This window comes from Spea bombifrons, chromosome 7, assembly GCF_027358695.1.
Source record: "Spea bombifrons isolate aSpeBom1 chromosome 7, aSpeBom1.2.pri, whole genome shotgun sequence".
NCBI lineage: Eukaryota > Metazoa > Chordata > Amphibia > Anura > Pelobatidae > Spea > Spea bombifrons.
The window spans coordinates 17,227,501-17,239,673 of record NC_071093.1 but is presented as its reverse complement, the minus strand read 5'-3'; the positions used below and the strand labels follow the sequence as shown (position 1 = coordinate 17,239,673).

General features: G+C 44.7%; 1 protein-coding gene across 1 annotated transcript in view; it reads left to right on the top strand.

The window, feature by feature from the left end:
- The window catches only part of SLX9 (SLX9 ribosome biogenesis factor), a 47,753-nt gene extending 47,207 nt beyond the window's left edge, over positions 1 to 546 (top strand). The window contains exon 6 of the mRNA XM_053472260.1: positions 82 to 546. Coding sequence (XP_053328235.1) covers positions 82 to 208 — 127 coding nt within the window. The 3' untranslated portion in view covers positions 209 to 546. The remainder of the gene's footprint in view (positions 1 to 81) is intronic.
- Positions 547 to 12,173: the final 11,627 nt, after the last annotated feature.

The following is a 12,173-nucleotide window of genomic DNA, read 5'->3' as shown; positions in this document are numbered from 1 at the left end:
AATCTTTTCAACAATGTAATGACAGTTCTTAACTAATGTCTCTTGTCTGTGTTTTTTTTTTTTTTTTTTTTTTTTATATAGAGAAGAAGAAGTATCCCGTGTCCAGGAAATGCTTAAAAACCCTTCCTACAAAGCCAACCCACTAGCAACTGTGGGCCAGCACCTTCTGAAACGCATGAGAGAAGAGCGAGAGGAAAATCTGCACTAAAAACTACACAAAGTGAAAGTGACAAGCCAAACTAATAGACAACTCTTGTTTGACCAGTGTAATAGGGTTTTGCATTTTTGAGGGGGTTCTAAGCAGAGTAAAATTACTGGGACTCTGCGGTCTGTTGGGGCTAAAACAAGATAAAAAAAAAAATAGTAGATCACATGGAGTGTTAAACCAGGTATATAACCGAGCTGGATGAAGGAGGAAGTGAACTGTGCTCCAATTAAACTTCCTTTGGTTGGTGTTAACCATACAGGACAACAATGCATTTTACAAATGCTATTAACAAATGTATTATGATATACCAAAGAATAAAAAAAATAAAAACCGAAAAATACCTACATCATCTCTGCTGTTTAAATAAACTATCAGTATAAACTGGGACTAGCAGCATCATTTAAAATAAGGTTTTTATTGTAAGACAGGATACCACACATATACCGTATTGGCTCGGATATAGGCCGCCCCCGTATATAGGCCGCACCCTAAAAGTTTGGTGCTTTTTTAAAGAAAAAGTTTTTTTCTTTAAAAAAGCACCAAAAAACATGCTGCCACTCTGTCCTCCCCCCCCTCGAGATATGCTGCCACTGTCCTCTCCCCCCCCGAGATTTGCTGCCACTCTGTCCCCCCCCCCGAGATTTGCTGCCACTCTGTCCTCCCCCCCCGAGATATGCTGCCACTCTGTCCCCCCCCCGAGATATGCTGCCACTCTTTCCCCCCCCCCGACTTACCAGAGCAGACTCCCGAGTGTCTTACGGGGCCGGAGGGGGACATCTATGCACATCGTGTATACAACCCCCGGTGCCGGCACCGGAAGTTGTATACGCGTATTGCGTAGATGTCTTCCGCCGGCCCTGCAAGACACCCGGGAGTCTGCCCTGGTAAGTCGGGGGGGGGTTAAAAATGCATCGTGCGGACGTTCACCGGCAACAGCAAACGTCCGTGCGATGCGCTTAGACAAACTCCCGTGCCGGTACTCCCCCCGTGGAAAGTGCCGGCAGGGGAGGCTGTCTGAGCGTATCAGACAGTAGGATGCAGGTCCCCTGCACCGCTGCGGGGGATCTGTATCCTAACCCCGCTGCCTGCCCGGGACTGCATGTCCCGGGCGTCGGGCGCTACACCCCGAATATAGGCCGCACCCCCACTTTAAAGACTTAAAGTGGGGGGGGGGAAAGTGCGGCCTATATTCGGGTCAATACGGTATATACAACATAGGTCACACTATAGGCCATCCAAATTAACGTTTGCAACCTAACATTCAGATGAAGTTTTAAAGAATCAAATGCTGATTTACAAGAAAGTTGTATTGCAGAATGCATGATAATCATGCCATTATTAGTTTACTTGATATAAAAATTGTTCAGCTGGTAAAATATCAAACAGCTCCGGTACAATGTCTAAATAAGTACAGCATTTGCTTGATTATAAGACTTTATAGAATGGCAGGTAGGGGGAGCACCCACTGCTAATTAAAAGAACATCGTTTTTATTGCTTTTCTGAATGTCAGTTCTTTGTAGTCATATGAATCTATTTACTAAAGGGAGATTTTGCTGCAAAGTTGTGGGTTCGACTCAACAATTTAACATTATGAAATCCAGTCCCAGTGAAGTACTGCAGGAAGTATTTGGCTGGTCCGACACATCTACTGCCTGCACCTATATGATGTACTCCCCCCTAAATCAGCTTCAGCATTGGCTCCCACAAGAATTATATGATATCTCATGACCCCCTGGGCACATGCACATAAAGTGGGCCATGGAGGGAGCTGTTACGATAAATAATTTATTATTGAAGGATGTATGCTTTTTAATATTGATTTATTACCTGTTTGCTTTTCTTAAGTTAGTTGTAAATATACAGTTCCCATAAAACCCACTTGGAACATTGCACTGTGCCATCTTCTATTCTAACAGCAGCCTGAGGCACAATCAGTTCTCTGGAGACCAACAAGGTAGCAAGGTTTTTCCTTTCATCTGCTTTTTTCCTTTCTCATATACTGCATTTGATCTAAAAATATTCACTGCCACTGCTTTCCTATAGAGTTATCCATCTTGTTAATCACCATTCAGAGCTGAACCTTAAACAGGGAGAGCTCTGAAAGCAAGCCAAGGTACTTAAATTTGGTTTTATCAATGTACCACATCTTTTTATACAAAGCATTTTTTGTGCAAAAAGTTATGTTGTTGTGCACTTTATTTTAGTAGCAACCTGGCAGTGTTCCATTTATTGTGGTGTTAAATTTTGCGTGTATAATGGTAAAACAAATAGTCATATTAGTGGCTGAACAAATGAATCATAAGGGTTTGTGAGAAATCTAGACCGATAGTGGATGCATCCTGTTAGGTAAGCAACACACACACACATCCAGTCACATGATTCATCAGACCAGCTTACCTTCTTCCATTGCTCCATGGTCCAGTTCTTATGCTCACGTGCCCATTGTAGGCGCTTTTGGCAGTGGACAGGGGTCAGCATGGGCATCTTGACAGCTCCATACGCAATAAACTGTGATTCACTGTGTGTTCTGACCCCTTTCTATTAGAACAGCCTTAACTTTTTTTAGCACTTTGAGCTGCAGAAGCTTGTCTGTTGGATTTGACCACACAAGCCAGCGTTTGCCTTTGTCCTTGTCAAAGTGGCTTGGATTCTTGCGCTTTGAGGACGAAATATTCACTTGCTGCCTAATATATCCCACCCACTGACAGGTGCCATGATAACAAGATTATCAATGTTATTCACTTCACCTGTTAATGGTTATTGTTGTTTGTTGGATTTAGAAATCAGATATACCTTTAATGCTTAACAATACATTGTAACACAATTTTATGAGAATAAAATGTATGCCCACAAAAGGTTGTATTGCCTGGTTCAATTACATCAAAATAGTTCCAGGTGACAGGTCGAATTTAAAAAGGGTTTGTCTGTGTAGATGAAAAAATCTTACTAGTATAAGAGGAGGGGATAGAAAATGCATAATAAAAGTAATGTAAATATGGAAAAAGCAAAATAAATTATTTGTGTGCAGGGAGAAGTGTGTGTGGGTATTTGCTCGATTATAAGACGAGGTTTTTTCCAGAGCAAATGCTCTGAAAAAAAACCCTTGTCTTATAATCGAGGTCGTCTTCTAATCAGACCTCATTCTGCTTCGGCCGTGCTGCTTACCGGCTTTGATTGCGAGCAGCGTCTCTGCTATTAGCAGCAGGAAACAGGAAGCTAGCACAGTCCTCACATAACTCTACCTCCCCCCTCCTTCCTCTGGGGGCGGGGCTAGAGAAGTTGCTCGCACAGCCGGGCCCCTGCAGAAGTCTGCGAGTGGGAGATCTGCAGTTCAGGTGGGGGGGTGGGGGGTTTGAGTGTGTGTGTATGTGTGATTAATGGAATGAATGAGTATTTAAATGTTTGTGAATGAGTGTGTGTGTGATAGCATGGATGTGTAAGGGCGTGGGGGTGGTAGCATGGCATAGGGAGGCTGTAATCACACTTCTAACATCCCCAGGTTCCAGCATGTACTGGCTGCCTTGGCTTGATAGGAGTGTGATTGCTGTTAGCAGTATATATATATATATATATATATATATATATATCTCCAGAAATGCATTTTAACCCCCTATATGCCACTCAGCCCCATGATATGCCTTTTAACCCTATATGCCAGAGTGGCAAATAGGGGTATAAGGCATATCATGGGGCAGAGGGGCATATAGGGGGTTAAAAGGCATATCATGGGGCACAGTGGCATATAGGAGGGTATAAGACATTTCTGGAGGCAGAGTGGCATATAGAGGGTTAAAAGGCACATCATGGGGCAGAGTGGCAAATAGGGGGGGTATAAGGCATTTCTGGGGGCAGAGTGGCACGCCTGGGGGCAGATGTGCATAACTGGGGGGGGCAAATAAAAGGAAATAAAAAATATATTTTTCTCAATCATAGCTTTTTTTAAATATGAAAATTAGTTTACATGAATTAATATTTACTAGTAAAACTTTTTTCCTATAGGGTAGTCTTATATTCAGGCTTTTTGTTTTTTTCCTAAATTAATATTTTGATTTTGCGGGGTCGTCTTATAATCAGGGTCATCTTATAATCGAGCAAATACGGTAATTCCATGTTGAATATAATGTGGAAGAATTAATGGGAAAGCTATAGTAATATAGTATGGCCCAATCTAGTGACTATTAGCTGTGATTTAAGGGTTTTTACAGTGTTTTGTGGTTAAACACATTGGGGAAAACCACTATGACCTTATAATGTTGTCTATGAAGAAATATATTCTCTATAAAAGATTTGTCTATACACAGTGTAACTGGTTCACCAAGGAGCTGTAGTCACTCCCAGAGATCACCCAGATGTATCCTCTTATTGTCCCCAAAAATCACTTCCAGCTCCAGTCAGCATGCACATCTTGATCTCCTGTATGATCCAATTATGGAAGAGATAGACAGTCTATGTGAAAATACACACATCTAATACATCTTCTGCTTCAGATGCCTGACCCCCTGGGGGCATGTGTACCCAATAAGTAGACACAACTACCTTCAATTGAGTACGGCAAGCATGAACATTTTATTAAACACAATACAGCATATTCATACACAGAAACATCACGACAGCAACCAGGTTGTCCACAACAGGACAAAAGGGCTGAATCACATCAGTACACAATTGAATTACATCACTCAAGATTTAACTAGAACAACTTAGTTGTTTAATGTAAGGTGCAGGGAAAGAATGACCATGGAAAGGGGCCTCCCATGGTGTGAGCAGCTAGTCTGTACATTTTAACCTGTATTGACAAGTGAAACACACACACACACACACACACACACACGGAGTGCATTTAAAATGTGACATTACATTTTATACATAATGTTTTTGGGAAGATTTGGGTTTACAATGTAAGGTCATTTGCGCTACAAAGGGTTACGAACAAAGGCTTCAACAGAGGTGGGATACCCCCAGGGAGTCAGACACCTGAAGCAGAAGATGTATTAGATGTGTGTTTTCACATAGGCTGTCTATCTCTTCCATAACTTGGATCATACAGGAGATCTCTGGAAAGAGGGGTTGGGTGAACCACTTTCTGGGAGGTACAAGGAATTCTGAATTGACTAGTTAGCACTTCAGCTGCATTGGTAAAATCCAGGGGTACCACCTCTGGGGCTGCCTGACCAGGCCCTCCTTGGTTGTTGCGGTCAGGCTTGGGAACAAGGGGAAAAGGGGTGGGAAGAGGCCAGTGGTGCTCTGCCTCGATGCTAGCGCTTCAGCTGGAGCATCCATACTAGGGGATTGGGGATCTGGGCCAACAATCTCACATGATAAATCTAGGGACAGAGGCATGATGGCTGGCGTAGCTGGACTGGCAGCTGTGGGGCTGTCTGGCTCTGGTTCAGGGGACATAAGAAGGGGTAGGCACAGGCCAGGGGTGCTCCGTCCAAATGCCAGCAGTTCAGCTGGAGTATCTGGCCTGCACATGCAGGGGGGGTCTCGTTTCTGGGCCATATTGCATGGAATGGTGTCTGGGGTGAGAGAAGGAAGTGGGCAGAGGCCAGCTGCACTCTGGATGGCTGTTTGTGCTTCTCGAGGAGGATCCACCTCCTCTGGGGCACACTGTGAGCATGGTCAAAGAGCTTCTCGGTAGACCTGCTCCAGGATCCATTCTTGGTAAACCAAATAATCCAAATCAGCCCTAGGGTCGGGCAAGTAACAGGGCACCTCTGCGAGGATCCCTGAAAAAACGGATTTCCTCGCATCAGATACTTCCGTGGGCCCTCTGGTAGGTAGTCATCTTTCAGCGGCCGCGCACCCCTAAGGACGCCCCTGGTGGGGGCTGCCCGGCCCCCTAGAGTGGCGGACCCGGGCACAGTTGCTGCGGGCTTAAAGGGCAGGTGCCCCTTATGCCCTGCGTTAATGCGGCCTCATAGGCCCAGTCAGTCCGGTCCTGACTGAGCCTATTTTAAGGTAGGGGCCTGGAGCTGCAGCTCCATCAGCCCCTACGTCAAACCGGGAAAATGGCCGGTCCAGGCCTGCCTTTAACCCAGATTGCATCCATGGGACTTGCTCAGCACCCAAGTTACATCCAAACCACTTGCCCAGCACCCAGGTTGCATACAAAGGACTTGCCCCAGCACCCAGTTTGCACACATAGGACTCAACACAGCACCCATGTTGCATACATGGGAATTGACTTGACCAGCACCCAGATTGCACACATAGGACTTGCACAGAGGCCAGTGGTGCTCTGCCTCGATGCTAGCGCTTCAGCTGGAGCATCCATACTAGGGGATTGGGGATCTGGGCCAACAATCTCACATGATAAATCTAGGGACAGAGGCATGATGGCTGGCGTAGCTGGACTGGCAGCTGTGGGGCTGTCTGGCTCTGGTTCAGGGGACATAAGAAGGGGTAGGCACAGGCCAGGGGTGCTCTGTGCAAATGCCAGCAGTTCAGCTGGAGTATCTGGCCTGCACATGCACACGCAAAGCGCGTAGCACCGTGGTCAAGATGGAGGCTTCACACTCTCACCACCACAGTTAGAGCAGCGCTGAGGTGGGTGTCGGCAGGGAGCGGAGGATACAGAGGGCCGCCGTTTGTGAGAAAGCTTTCAGTGACCCTCTTGCATGTTTATTGCCACCTGAGTGCTGTACACTCCGTGCACCTGCCTCGGTGCAACCCTGATTGATGGCATTGCCATGTTATGTATAGCCTGAAGATGTGTAGATATATCACAACAAAATTCTATACTCTTCCTAACAGTGAAAATATATCTGTGTTAGATATTGTTGACTGCATAGTCCTGGAATGGGCTGGCATTCTGCCTAAAAGAGAATAAAATTAATGTAAAATATTACTGGTCATGTAGAACACTTCACTCTGAATTCAGTTGTTGCAGGACCTTTAAAATGTATAGATGTGTGCACACCTGATAGTTAGTTAATTAAACCAGTGCGAGTGAGATGAGGATATAAAAAGCACAGTGTTTCTTCATCTGGATGGGGGCGACTGCTTCTAATAAACTTTATGATCAATTTCCTGCGGTCCAAGCCAGGGTCATTGGAAGGTTATGAGCTCAGTGAAGTCAGGGAAGGTTAACCCAGCAGCCTGGCAACAGAGCACAATATTGTTCCTTGCACTGTACTGGAATATATTTAAAATAAAATAACCCTGCTTGTTGGCAGGACAAGTGGGAAACATATATCTTTGTATGTGATTAATTTTTGGTCCATTAAAATCAATTTGTTTAATTAATTGTGCCAAACCAAAAGCAAAGTGTTGCTAGACTAGAAAACAGACAGCGTTTTTATACTAAGCCCTGCATGTTGTCTGTATCCAGAAGAAGATTCCCCCGGGCGAATCCTGTATGTGACACACACACACACACACAAAAAATAATGTTGGCAAGAATATTTGTTTCACAAATTTGTAAACTGTCAATTGGAAGAAAAACTAGAAGCCAGACGTTGATGGTGTTATAGCGTAACCCCTATCGCTATACACTAAGCCAATCATTGATATAGTAAGCCTCTGCCCCTTTAGCAGCCTGACTGTGCCACCTCCGCCCCCCTAAACAGCCTACCTGTCCCATTTATGCTCCTATACACTCATTCATTCACCCATTCACTCTCCCGCAGCGCTCTCTTGCAGATTTCACTGGTCCAGGGGCCAGCCGAGCATCGGTGGGGCTGCGCAGGTGTCTACGCCACCTGACAGCTGCCTAACACTGGCCCAGAGCTTACCGCTCTGGCCAGGGGAAGCAGGAACCTAGGCAGTAAAAGAGAATTGCACAGTGTGCAAGCTCCACACTGGTAAGCTACGCGCAGTAGTGTACCTAAGGTGGGACAGGGGGGCAGTCTTCCCCGGGTGCCACTCGTCAGGGGTGCCCGGAGTGCCGTGGGATGGGGGATCAGATGTCTATGGTTCCTGCTTCCCCTGGGCAGGAAAAAGTTTCCTCACACAGTGTGTGGGTGCCACAGCGGTAAGCCTCGTACCTGTGCTGGTTTAGTCTGTGGGGCCCCAGGAATGCTCGGCTGGCCCCTGGAGGTAAGAGGCTGTGGGAGAGTGAATAGGTGAATGAATGAATGAGTGAGTGAGTGAGTGTTTAGGGGCAGATATGGGACAGGCAGAGGTAGGCAGCACAAGCAGATTGCAAAAGGGGCAGAGGTGGCACAGACAGGCTGTTTTAGGGGCAGAGGCCTACTAAGTTTGTAGGGGTTGTCAGATACAGGATCCACTCAGGAATCAAATACTCCTGGGTGGCTGACAGGCCCCATAGGCATCTGCTCGCCCCAGCCCCTGGCACACTGGGCACTCCCTGACAAGTGGCACCCAGGATAGACCACTCCCCCCTATGTATGCTACTGTCTGTATCTAGAACTTACTGTCTGAAATATTTAGTATTAATACAAATGGAATTTGATCATCCAGTGATATTTCATGATAAAACGATTATAGAAATAAATGTTGAGTTGTGGATTTATTGCTATTTCTTATTGTCTCCAGCCCACACATTTAAAAAAAAAATGCTACCCTCAATATTTTACAGTGCCAACATACATGGTTGAGAAAAAGACAAACACATATATTAGTTGTTGCTCTTCAAGGTCCTCTTTCAGAAATTACAAATAAGCAGGGTGATGCTAAATGAATGATTGCTATGTCCACAACCTTCATGAAAAGTCTTGTGTGTTTAACGCTCGACTTTCTCCTTAAAAAGGAGAGCCTCATGTACAATTTCAAATTAATTTAAATTTTTTTCAAAAGGAGGAGCCAAAGTTATTTTTTCAGTGACCTAAAAGTTTGAAAAGGCAGCTTATACAAAATTAAACTAAAAGCTGCAAGTTGTTTTCTCAGGGCAACCAGCACTACCTGTATGTAGACAGTCAGTCACTCACTGCTCTGGCAAATTGTTTACTAAGATTGGTGGTGATATTTTTTAAGCTTAGGGCCCATATATTTAAAATATATATACCGTATTTGCTCGATTATAAGATGACCCTGATTATAAGACGACCCCCCAAAATCTAAATATTAATTTAGGAAAAAAACAAAAAGCCTGAATATAAGACGACCCTATAGGAAAAAAAGTTTTACTAGTAAATATTAATTCATGTAAACTATATTTTCATATTTAATAAAAGCTATGATTGAGAAAAAAATATATTTTTTTATTTGCCAACCTGCCCCCCCAGTTATGCACATCTGCCCCCAAGGTTGCCACTCTGCCCCCAGAAATGCCTTATACCCCCTATTTGCCACTCTGCCCCATGATATGCCTTTTAATCCCCTATATGGCATATAGGGGGTTAAAAGGCATATTATGGGGCAGAGGCGCATAAAAAAAAGGTTAAAAGGCATTTCTGGAGGTATATATATATAACTGCTAACAGCAATCACACTCCTATCAAGCCAAGGCAGCCAGTACATGCTGGAACCTGAGGATGATAGGAGTGTGAGTACAGGCTCCCTATGCTATGCTACCACCACCACCACCACCCTTACACATCCATACTAACACACTCATTCACAAACATTTAAATACTCATTCATTCCATTAATCACACATACACACACACACGCTCAAACCCCCCCAGCCCCCCCCCTACCTGAACTGCAGATCTCCCACTCGCAGACTTCTGCAGGGGCCCGGCTGTGCGTGCAATTTCTCTGGCCCGCCAGAGGATGGAGGGGGGAGGCAGAGTTATGTGACACTCTTCTAGCTTCCTGTTCTCCTGCTGCTCCCGACCAAAGCCCGGTAAGTAGCATGGCCCCAGCGGACATTTTGAGTTCTGATTAGAAGACCACCTCGATTATAAGATGAGTGGTATTTTTCAGAGCATTTGCTCTGAAAAAAACCTTGTCTTATAATCGAGCAAATACGGTATATCAAGAAACTAAAAAGGAATTCTATCACACTTCTTGGTATGGTTATTTTCTTTTACCGACAATAGAAACTCTTCAACGGCATCACCAGAAGGCCAGAAAAGGTGACAACAGACGATTTTAAGTTATTTAAACTTTGAAATATTACAGAGGTGTAAAACAAATATGACCTGATACTGGATGTCGTAAAACAAACCTGTTGTTGGTTTCCTTTCTTGTTTTTGTTTTTCAGTTGTCTGTAAACTTGATAAAATTATAATAAAGAATGTAAAACCATAACAGCCAGAAAACACAGCGGAAAAAGTGACATCAACCTTAGGTAGGATCATGTGTTCTACAAAGGGAGGAATTCCTGATCTATCATTGTTTTATGACATTCCTGAAAGGATATGGACATTTCTCTAAAAGGGTATTTATCTCTTATCTTCGTCCTGTTTTTTTCTTTCTTTTTTTTTATTTGGAATGTGAATGGGCATGCGTTGACTAGAAACATGTTCTACCAGGTAAACCTAATTAGAAAAACCAACCCCAAACAAAATACCCACCCACACCTTAATCTCCAAACACTGCTGTGCAGCTATTAAACCATTATAAAATCCAGTATATATACTGGCACTTATTGTACCCCCTTCTTCTTTTACCTTGCTGTAAACTGTAGAGCACTAAGTACAAATAGAAATACACATATATGTTGTACATAATATGCTGAATGTCAACTTTAAATTCCTTTTCTTTCTGTAAAATTAATGTCCCATGCTTCTGGCACCAAAAAGTTAACTTAGTCATGGGAACAAGAATGTTCAAAGAATGTTAAGTGAGATTAGATGTCATTGCAAACAAAACCGTAAGCAAATCTGCACTGGAAATCTACAGACATTTTCCTTCCAGTTTAATATAGATGAATATTATCCCAAGTGCAAGAGCTATATCAGAGCTGCCATGTGCTGAAGATGGGAGTTGTTGAAAGAACTATGGCACAGTTTCCCAGCTATGATATAACTGATATTATATATAGCAGAAATTAAAATTCTATGCATGAGATTGTCTAGAGCTGTCCCTTTTTCCAAGCATATGTGCCCCAAGATAATATAAAGTCATGGATTAAATATGGTAGCTCTGTCTCTTTGGTGATGTCTAAACCAGGGGCGTACCTAGAGTATTTGGCACCTGGGACGGATCCTGTATGTGCCCCCTGCCCCCCCCACACACACATTGTGCATAGTTTCTATCATAATATACTGGCACAGACATTGACGGTGGTACAGCATAACAGTTATCATTATATACTGAGGCACACATTGACGGGGGTACAGCCAGGGCCGGATTAACGTAGGGGCTGATGGAGCTGCAGCTCCAGGCCCCTACCTGAAAATAGGCCCAGTCAGGGCCAGACTGACTGAGCCTATGCGTGGCTGATATGGCCGCCAGGGCCGTCTTTAACGCAGGCAAAAGGGGCAGCTTCCCCTTGAGCCCACAGTTGAGACCAGGCCCGTCATTCTAGGGGGCCCGGGTGACCCCCCCCCACTTCAGCAGGGGACCCTAACTTACCTGTGCGTTGCTCGCACACTATGTAAGCAACGTCTCTCATACCACCAAGGGGATGCAGGAACCCAGCAGAGTCACGTACGTCACATGACCCTGCTGCGCATCTGCTTCCCTTGCGCAGTAAACAGAGGTTGTTCGCACAGTGCGGCACAGAGACATCTGCTGTTCAGGTAAGGGGGTGGGGGGGCTGTATGAATGAGTTTGTGATGAGCCACCACATAAACCAAATGGGAGGTGCAGGCTGGGGCCATAAATACACATAGGGTTGCCTGGGGGTGATATACAAGGGGGCAAAAACATAAAAGACATAAGCAATGTGGAAAATGTTTTTAAAAAATATTGTCAACTCGTCCGGATGCGGGTGGCGGTGTGGCAAAGCCTGTCCTGGTGTGTGTGCTTGTGTGTGTCGGTGTGGCATAGCCTGTCCTGGTGTGTGTGTGTCGGTGTGGCAGAGCCTGTCCTAGTGTGTGTGTGTTTGTGTGTCGGTGTGGCAGAGCCTGGCCTGGTGTGTGTCTGGGTGTCGGTGTGGCAGAGCCTGGC